Here is a 10,624-nt window from a genome sequence, read left to right on the forward strand (position 1 = left end):
GTGATTGGCTGTTGGAAAGTTGACGGCCTCAAAACTAGGCCTCGGGGGCCTTTCCACTCTGTTACATAGGGTGCTACTGTCAAACGGTACCTGACAGCACCTAGCAACAAGACAACCCAACAGAGCCGTGTAGCATCATCAATAACTGCCGCAATTGGTTTCCAATTGTTCCGTATTCCAATAAGTTTAGTATTTTCAAGATAAATGCTGTTAGCAATTACCCTTGGAAGATAACGTTTTACTAAAGAGCAAGAGCCATAGATTAAAATTTCTTCAGAGCATCGTGTAATAATTAATTTTCTGACTATTGGGGTTCAGATTCCAGCTCTGCTATCTGTCGTTGCGAGAATTTGGGCAAATAGCTTAGCTTGCCTTTGCTCCATTCCTTGATCTGGAAAATGGGGAAATGGTTGAGTTAATGCACGAGAACACTAGAATAATCCTTATCCTCTGGTATGCGTTCAGGAAATGCTAACTTTTACTATTATGATAGTAAATCAGAAATGTAATTCAAGAGAATGAAAATTCAAATATGAAACAATTTATTTGAATCCAGATTGTTTTTCTACAGAGTCAGTCTGTGCTCTTCATATTACCACGGACCACCTTGGTGGGTCTATGGATGTGACATGGGAAAGGCATCTTGGGCTGAGGACGTAAACCCATTCAGCATTTGAACAGTTGACAATTGAAACAGAAATAAAGACCAAACGGCCATTGCTGAATAGCCTGCCAAGCTGAGCGAACAACTGACGTGTCTTTCTGTGGTTCCTTGCAGATATTATGGAAATCAGGACAGTGGCAGTTGGAATTGTGGCAATCAAAGGGGTGGAAAGTGAATACTATCTTGCAATGAACAAGGAAGGAAAGCTGTATGCAAAGGTATGGGCTAACGCGTAACTAGGCTTAACTTTTCAAGCATATTCTGGTCAGAAACATCTTTCTGAAAAATAAAAGTCATTTTTCTTCAATTATTTAAGAATTTTATTAGAATGCTCAAGCATTAAAACACATATTTTCTGTGGGACCTGGGGACAATGTGCTTAAGCGCTCTAGATTTTCATTTCTTCATCTGTAAAACGAGCTGGAAGAGCTGAGCTCTGAAGCTACACCCAGCTCTAAAATCCCCTCTTTGTTAAAGTTCACCCAATGTGCACATTGCTGACATGAACATTCTTGAAATAAAAAGTTCTGAAGTGTTCAGATTGTTTATCAACATCAAACTCACAATCATGGGCTTTGAACTATAAGCGTTGACATTGTTCCCACTTTCTTACAATGCAAAATATGTAACAGTTCATCCCACGATAATAAAGTACAATTTGCTTTCCTTTGCATTTATGCCGCTCAGCACAATGTCTAGCACAAGCTAGTTACAGTAACATACGCTAAACTCAATGAATGAATACCTCACTGAAGGGCTGGATAAATAAATCAATTCACCTTCTATTTCTCACCATCAGCAAAGTGGTAGATAAAGAACAGTTGGGAATTATATTCAATTTGTATAGAGGGCAGAGAGTTGGCGAACTATATCAAATTTCCAATGCTGGAGCCTAGGCATATGAACACGGCTAAGCAGGACAAATGGGCAACAACAACACAAACCAAAAACCAATCATTGACATCCTCCAAAAATCGGAACCATGCTACTTAGCTAAATGAGCATCATTTCATCTGCCAAAAAAACCTACGTTGTTTCCTTTGCAAATATGCTACACCTGTATCTAATAAAATGCATTGTTAGGCCCATTCACGCTGAAGTTTACAACAAAAAGTCATCTGTATTTTAATGCTACCCAAATAATACTTGTTTACTTCCTGCTTTATTGAGCCCCTCTCAAAACCACGGTGTTTGTTTCTTTGTTTGTTTAACAGAAAGAATGCAATGAAGATTGCAACTTCAAAGAACTAATTCTGGAAAATCACTACAACACCTATGCATCAGCTAAATGGACACACGGTGGAGGAGAAATGTTTGTCGCGCTGAATCAGAAAGGGCTTCCAGTCAAAGGGAAGAAAACGAAGAAAGAACAAAGAATAGCCCACTTTCTGCCTATGTCAATAACTTAATCGTATATATGGCATATAAGAAACCAGTTCCAGCAGGGAGACTTCTTTAAGTGGACTGTTTTCTCTCTTCTCCTCCGCCCCACCCCCGCCCCTTTCTTTTTTTTAAGTAACCAAGAAAGGCTGGAAAACTACTGAGAAACTGATCAAGCTGGACTTGCGCATTTATGTTTATTTTAAGAGACTGCATTAAAGAAAGATTTGAAAAATATAACACGAAAATCAGATTTAGTAACTGAGAGTTGTAAAAACTTGTAAAACTGGTTGTACAATCATGGTGTTAGTAATGGTAATTTTTTCCCTTTAAATTAATTTACACTTAAGAGTATGCTAGATTTGATTATCTGATAATGATTATTTAAAATATCCCTATCTGCTTTTAAAATGGCTGCTATAATTATAATAATGCAGATTACCTTATATAAGATATGTCAGACCTAGAGGCTGCTGGAATGAGTTGTCAGATAATCAAGTAATCACTAAGGATGGAAGATAAGCAGTATTTGAAATGTTTTCTCATAAAAAGCAATAACCCATGGAAACTATAAGAGTGGAATATTCTCAAAAAAATTTATTATGAAATTGAATCATATAGGTAGTTTTTAAAGAAGTATAGGATTAGCACATGCATGTATCTATTAATAGGAACAAATTCCTCATGTTGCTCAAATTTAAAGAGTATTGCTAAAAGGTTGTTTTAAAAATCTTGTATATAAAATAGCAATAATGATACTGTACTTCATCTCACTTGCCACAGAATGATATTTTATGAACCCTAAAAGTAAAACTCAGAAATCTTTAAGTTTTGTTCAAATAGCATAATCTCTCTTTCGTATAATTCATATTTGAGATGATAGCTTTTAATCATGTTCTTCCCACAAATAATCATGCATTTTTTTTCCCGGTGGTTACAGCATTAAACTCTACTTTAAGTTGTATTTGAACTTTATTGTTTTGTTATTTAAGTTTATGTTATTTATAAAGAAATAATCTTAATAAGCTGTATCTGTTTCATATGCTTTCAATTTTAAAGGAATACAAAAAGCGTCTGGCTCAACTTCAAGTTCTCCCTCCCTCCCTCCCAGGACCAATGCTAAGGCTAGTCCACAGCACTCGGTCCAGCAAATCCTGGATGGCGGACAAAAACGACAGCCTGCAGCAATGCTTTCAATAGATGTCTTGCAGGGAACAATGCAAAAATGTGAAAAATGTTTTACCGTGTACTCTTGCCAATTCAATTGGATCATATAAGTGAAATGACTACCGATAAAAGAATTCATAGATTTTTAAGTTGTAGTACATCTGGGCTCATGAGCAGGACAGTGTCATATTTTTAAATAGAGCATATACTTAGGGACCTGGGGCCCTGAATAGCCTGAAGGCTGTAGGTTAGAAAGATGCATCTTCACTTAATAAGTCTTCCATTGTCAGACATTGGCATTGCTGCGTGTGGTTACCCAATGCCAACTTTTCTGGCTTTCATTTCAAAGTATCTGTTATTCAAGCCACTCTATTTTACATCACTCCTATCTGCCAATACATTTCTAGATGAGCATTAATGAAAAGGCTAAGTCAACAGAAACAACAGGCTTGTTTGATTTTCTGGTGGTTCACCTATATGACTAGGTTGCCGGAAACAAGGAAGACCTGCCCTCCTTAGACATCCTTTCGGAAGATGCGATGAATGGTGCTGTCAACCACCATCTGATTGAAGGGTTCTTTGCAAGCTCATGTTTCCAGAGCAGGGTTATGTGACTAGAGCCTTGTAGTACATCAAGGGTGGAGGACTATCAATTATATTAGATCATTGGACATCTGAATTCAAGCAAATTCAGAAGAAGACTAATCTTACTACATTTTTAAAGGGTAAAAAAGTTTATTTAAAAACAGAAATTTAAACCAAAGAGTAAAGGTACATTTAGGATATTAGAGTCATGTTAGGACCAAATACTTTTTGTCTGTGGAGTTGAGGTTACCACCAAATTATACTACATAACTGAATTAAGCAAAAATAAATATTTAGTAGTGTATCCATTCCTGGTAGTATTACTCACCATCATTGCAATCTTTATAGCAGCGTCTGCTTTTAATTGTATTTTTCCTCATGCGATTGTATTTTTATCATGAAAATTTTAGAAAATAAAATCTGCACTGCTTACACAAATTTAAAACGATTTGTCCCTCTTAATCATTTACAGATAAGGAATGTGAGATTGTGATACAGCCAAAGACCGGCGAGGCGCAGGGTTGACATCATCTAGCATGTACTCTTGGTTTAGATGAATAAGACTACAACCTAGTGCCTCCTGCTGTCTCCTCTCTGCTGACATGTGATCTTTACCTTTGCATACAAAGTTGAACTATGTTCTGGTAATTCACTTAATATGCAGTTATTAATCTAGACAGGATCGCTATGAGTCAAAATAGACTTGGTGGCAATGAGAGAGTGAGTGTGTGTGATGATTTCACTGAAAAGGAGCAATAAGATGATAAGATTTTGAATCTTAATTCCTATTCAACCATTAAACTTCATTTGTGCTGGGAGAACTCTGAAAAATATCAGATAAGCTGTTCTCTAACATGCTTTTTGAAAGAGAAAATGGGTTAAATACATAGGGTCACAACTACTAGGATGGAGAAATTGAATAAAAGTAAAAAATGTTGACAAAAGAAATAATAAAACTTTGTTGACAGAACGCCATGATATAAATGTTCACCCCAAACATAGTTAGATTGGTTATAAAAATAACTTAAAGACAGAAGGGATGAAATGCTGAAGATGGCATCTTAAGAGGTCCTGTCTCGTAATTTACTTCTCTGGTTTTCTAGAGTGTCAAGAACATAAAAACAGAATGTGAGACCCACCTATTTTCACAGTAAAAGCGATCATACAACCCAAAGTTCCTTGAAGCAATGCCCCCCACAATTTCCTTCTGAACTATCGCCAACAGCAGAGGAGACTCAAGGACGTTGTAGAGAACCACAACAGCTGCCACCAAACCGACCACATTTCCTCAAATTCTACTTTCCACGAAGAGTCGCCCAAGCCTTGCGTTTTAGTCCACCTATATTCGTGCTGAGTTGAATGTGAAATGATTTTGAATCAGCCTCATGAAGCAATACTGATGCTTCAGAAAGACGTACAAAGTTTATATTGTGGCTTAATTTATGCCTCTCTGCCATATACTGGGCGAGAAGAAGACAAGAGAAATCCTGTCACTCCCCTAGTACAACTTACACATAGATAACACAAGGCTGAAAAAAACCCAAAATTTTATCTACCGCTCACAATGTCTATATTTCATGACCAGCATGGATGGCTCCTCCCCTGGGAGACTCTATCACTGATCTATCAGAATGCATGCAGGCCACTGTCACCTATCTATGGGTATCAGATGATTATCGGCCCCTAGCTTTCTAGGATCATCCTAAAACAAGAGTTTAAGAAAATTTGTTAATTGGTCTCTCTGCTTTGACTTCTTAATGTGTATCTTCATATGAAATAGTTCATTAAAATTTCATGTTGATTATCTCTAGCCTTGTTGTCACTCTATTCCATTAGATGTTCACTCAATGCAGCTGCTGCCTTCAGTGAAAATGACGTGTTCCTCTTGAACTCCCGTTCATCTTGCAACTCTGAGTGCTTGGTCCGGAGTAGTGCCTTTCTCTTTAATTGAAGAGACTTGACAAGAAAAGTATACATGATAAATACGATAAAAAATAATAGAGTCCTGGTCTCACCTCAATAATCCCTTCATCTTCTGATGCCACAGACCTCATGGCAGAAACCAGATACCACTTAGGCTTTATCCTTCCTGATTACGCTTTGGCCCCATTTTCTGAATTCTCATCATTTAATTTGTAAGATTTTCTTTTATATCATTGTAATTAAATGAAATGTGAAAATAATAACAGCTGGTAGATGACAGAGCCTCCTCTTGATGAATCCAGCCATGTAGCAGTTATCTTTTGCTGCATAACCTCAACATTTATTGGCTCAATGCAACAAATATTTATTATCTCGCAATTTATGTGAGTCAGGAACCCATATATGGTGTAGTTGGGTCTCTTTGGCTCTAAACCTGTCACTAGGTTAACATGAAAGTATTTGGTCATCTAATTCAATGTTCAATTTTGATAGGAATCCACTCAGCTTCTCACCAATCCATGAGCCTCTGGGCTACGCGCAATAGAGTTTCTTATTTCCCCCAGATCAAGGTATCAGAGCCACACACATACCCACATAAAAAGAAGTCATTTTATAACCTAATTCTGAGAGTGACATCTCATCATTCTGCCTACACTAAAGGGCCTGGATGACACTCAGGCGTAACTAAAAGAAAGTTGGAATATTGGTGCCATCTGAAAGTACCTAACACAGCCATACTCTGGATGTTTTGAAAGTCACTGACAGAGAAGTCACTGACAGAGATAGTTCAGAGCCTACTTAAGAGTAAATCATGGTTTTCAGCGGGGACCCATTCATCAGAGAAAAAGTTGAAGTGGTATATTCTCCATTATGAGGTTATTGCTCTTTTCCTGAAGGCTTCTGTGTAGTTCTTTCTACATCAGAATCATGAATAAATTTTTAAGCTATAATTTGGAATGCTTCTCTATAGAATTCCAATGTGGCTGGAAAAACTTTTTGCCTTTACGTGTAGAAAATAACCCTATCTTCAGACCCAACTTGAAGATAATCTTTCCCTCCAGTGTCCTGCCCCAAGAAAATAAGGAGACAGATGACAGTTGAAATTCTAATGAGCCATAGTTTCGTTCTGGACAAGAAACCCAACCCACTGCTGTCAAGTCGATTCCTGCTCATCGTGACCCGGCGGCACAGAGTAGAATTGTCCCTTAGAGTTTTAGAGCCTATGAATCTTCATTGGAGCAGAAGAAGACCCAAAACAAGCTTGAGAAAACAATTGTTATCAATTCAAAGCCAAATCTGAATCCCCTGGGCTTTAAAAAAAGATCATTGTGCCTATTTATTTCCAAGTAACTGGGCCTGAACCCCAACTCAGACCAGTTGCACCAGTTTATCTTGGATGAGGACCAGGCAATTTTTTAAAGTTCCCAAGGAGATGCTAATAAAACTCCTGGACGGAGAACCAATTAGTTAAAGGAACAAAAACGATTTAGGAATTATACGGGTTGTTCCTCATTGTCTCAACACCCTGCACAGCTTTATTTGCTTCCCGACCTAATTCCATATTACCCGATTCTATGCCCCTCACAATCACTGTTATGTTTGGGCCCAGGGTTGCAGCCACTGTGACACTCTCTCTCTCTATCGAGGGTTTCTGTGTTTTTTGCTGATGTACTTCACTAAGATTTTTTTCTTTCTTCAGCAATTGCTCCTTGATGATCCGTCCAAAGTATGCTTCTAGGGGCCATTCAGGCTATACTTCCTCTAAGGCAGATGTATTTGTTCTCACTGTCCATGATATATTGAATATTCTTTGTCAACACTTTCATTTGAATGTGTCCCTGCTTCTTTGGTCTTCCTGTTTCATTGACCAGGTGTCACGTGCATATAAGAAAATTGGAAAACCTCATGACTTGGCCTTATTAAAGTGAACATTTTGCTGTCTAATGAGGCATTTTGCTGCCAATATTCCCAAATCATTTTTTTCTTGACTGAGACTTCCTTGGACATTGACTGATGATCCAAGAAAAAAAGAAATATTTGACAACTTCAATTCCCCCACCATTTATCATGTTTGAGATGTAGCTGTAGTTGATTACTAGCGGCTACGAGTTGGGTTACTAGCCTCAGGATAAGCAGTTCAAAACCACCAAATGCTCTTGGGGACAAAAATGAGGTTTATACTCCAGTAAAGAGGTGCAGTCTCAGAAACTCACAGGGGCAGTTATACCCTATCAAGTGCCCGTGTGTTGGAATGACTCAACGAGTCACAGTCTGGTCTGCCATAATCCATTTTATGATGTGTTGGAGAGTCTGGCTTGTAGTTGGGGTCCCATTTCAGAGGGCTTTCTCAGTTACAGGATTAGGGTGGATGTATCTTTAGACTCTACTTTACTGATGTGTGTGACTTAAGTCTCCATCATTGGTTTCCCTGGTGGTGTGGTCGGCTGACAGAGAAAACCCACACCTCCATCAAAGCCTTCCCTTTTGGGTGGCCTCATATCCCGACTGGATGTTGATAGAAGCAAGAAACCCTGCTTTGATTTTCAGCTTTTGATGTTGCATCCTGAATTTGGCTTACTTTTACCCAACTTTCAGATTTGAAACTTCACAACACTCATGACCATATGAAACATCTCCTCAAAGTTCTGTGAGTTTCTGTTAGGAGTTGCTGCCAACACCAGGGCCCAGGGATGTAAGGGAGTATGCTAATGGGAGGGAAGAGGGGATGGAGCTGTATAACATCTTGGAAAAGTTTAGGCCCCGACTCCTTGGCCCTAGTCTGGTATTGATTATTCTAAATTATAACCATAATGTTGGGTTTGGGTGCTGTTGCAATGATTCTGCTTTCTTTGAGTTGAGGTATAATCCAATCCAAACTGAAGGCTGTCATCCTTTCTTTACTAAGAACCTTAGTCAGTTCTTCAAGTCACCTTCACTTTGGCAAGCAAGGTTGTGTTATATGCACCTCTCAGGCTGTTAACCAGCCATCCTCTAACCTTGATGCCATGCTCTTCTTCAATAACCTAACTTTGAATAGGTAAGGTCAAGGAACTCACACAACGCTGTCACCCACCTTTTCCATTTTAAATCATGCAACATTGCCTTCTTCTATTGGCATGACTACCTTGAGACCCAGGGACCGGTTCTGTATGAGCAAGGGGTTCTGAAAGTCCCTTCTTGGAAATGTTATTCCTAATTTGGTATGCATCACAAAGCTGACTGTTTTCTTATCATTGATAAAATACAGGGAAATATCTTTCTGGTCTTCTCTGCTTTTGTCTAAAAAGCAGGGTTTATTTTGTTTCCTGGTCCACCTGCTATCTGTCCTTCCACATTCTTTCCTGACTCTGCCTTAAATTTCAAACATGTCCCTGATGACATACAGCTGCAACTATTTAAAAGTAATCCCCACAAGATTTTAGTATTAGTTGATGATTGGGCATTTTAATTGATAGCCTTTCTTTGCAAAGGGGTGAATATGAGTTCTTTCTAGCAGTTGCTCAGGTAGCTGTCTTTTCACTTCTTGACATAGATAAGCAGATGCTTCTTGCAGTATTGCGGCATGTTGAACTCCAATTGGTGTTTTCTTTTTCTCCTTTTGCTATAATAACTCTGTATATTCCTCCCTTTCCCTTCTGTACTCTATCATACTTTTTTCCCACTCTCATATTGCAACTCAAGGCTTAAAGCTTCTCCTTAATTATTTTAGCATGAGAAATGACTAACATGTATTTTTCTTTTCATTTTTCTAAGTCCAGGTCTTCACATGTTTATTAAAATATTTAGTTTTCTCAAACCATCCTTTAAAGTCTTCTGTTACCTCTTTTATTGTATCACCTCTTCTAATTGTTCTAGGTACGCTTGTAATCAAGAGCACATTTCAGAGTCTCTTCTGACATCCATGTCCAACTTTGCGTTCTCTCCTCTCTTTTGAATGATCTCCTACTTTTTTCTTGTATCAGATCCTTGATGTTATCCCACAAACTCTTTTCGTATTTAGTCATTAGTGCTCAGTGCATCGAATCTATTCTAATCTTGACACAATCTCTAAATTCAGGCAGGATGCATTTAGGGTTATACCTTGGCTCTCTGGACTTGCTTTCATTATCTTAAGCTTCATTTTAAACTTTCATATGAGCAATGGATAGTTTGGTCCACAGTCATCTATTGGTTGGTCTTGACTAATTAATATTGAACTTCCTTATCCTCTGCTTTCCCCGATGTAATCAATTTTATACCTATGTAATCCAATCAAGTTCATGTTGAACAAAAAGTATGTGGTCGAGGACTGGTCAAGATGGCGCCTAGGTTAAGCGGCACAGACTGAGGGCTCTTTTGTGCACGGCGGGTCTAGAAGTGGTCTAGTGGAAGGATTCTGGTGAGTGAGAGAACCCCCTGGGACAATTCCCCCACCCCCTCCCACCCCACGCATCTGTCCTGAGCCAGAGCCCCTGAGATCTGGGATCTGATCTTGGCTCATCAGGCTGAGCTACCCCAGTGCGCTGCCAACACCACCATGGGCAACAATTGACCCACCTCACACCCAGGCTCGGTCTCCACCCCAGGAATTGCTTGGCTGCCCCACCCAGATACATGCAGCTGTGGCAGGACCCCCTGCAGCAGCTGCCCACTTTGGTGCTGCACTAGAGAGCTGTTTCCTTTTCCTGCAGTTCGGTTCTCCCCAAGTGGCAGCGATCTGCTGCTGGGCTCCAGCCTCTCCTCCCATTCAACCGGGGCCCAGGTAACTGACCTGCAGTCTACCTGTAGCTGGTGAGGTGACCTGCAACTGGGGACAATCCATCCCCATAGATGCCTGGGACCTCTCCACCTGTGCCCCAACCAGCCCACCAGCTCCCGCCAGTATCCCTCCTGCTCCCCACCTGGGAGGATTTCTTTTTTTTTTTC

At 39.4% G+C, this 10,624-nt stretch overlaps 1 protein-coding gene across 1 annotated transcript in view; it reads left to right on the forward strand.

Annotated features, from left to right (window-relative positions):
* FGF7 (fibroblast growth factor 7) overlaps positions 1 to 4,248 on the forward strand; it is a 57,940-nt gene extending 53,692 nt beyond the window's left edge. Inside the window, exons 3-4 of the mRNA XM_075531367.1 lie at positions 779 to 882; positions 1,879 to 4,248. Of these exons, the coding sequence (XP_075387482.1) occupies positions 779 to 882; positions 1,879 to 2,073 (299 nt within the window). The 3' untranslated portion in view covers positions 2,074 to 4,248. The remainder of the gene's footprint in view (positions 1 to 778; positions 883 to 1,878) is intronic.
* Positions 4,249 to 10,624: the final 6,376 nt, after the last annotated feature.

The sequence above is a fragment of the Tenrec ecaudatus genome, chromosome 14, assembly GCF_050624435.1.
Source record: "Tenrec ecaudatus isolate mTenEca1 chromosome 14, mTenEca1.hap1, whole genome shotgun sequence".
Lineage (NCBI taxonomy): Eukaryota > Metazoa > Chordata > Mammalia > Afrosoricida > Tenrecidae > Tenrec > Tenrec ecaudatus.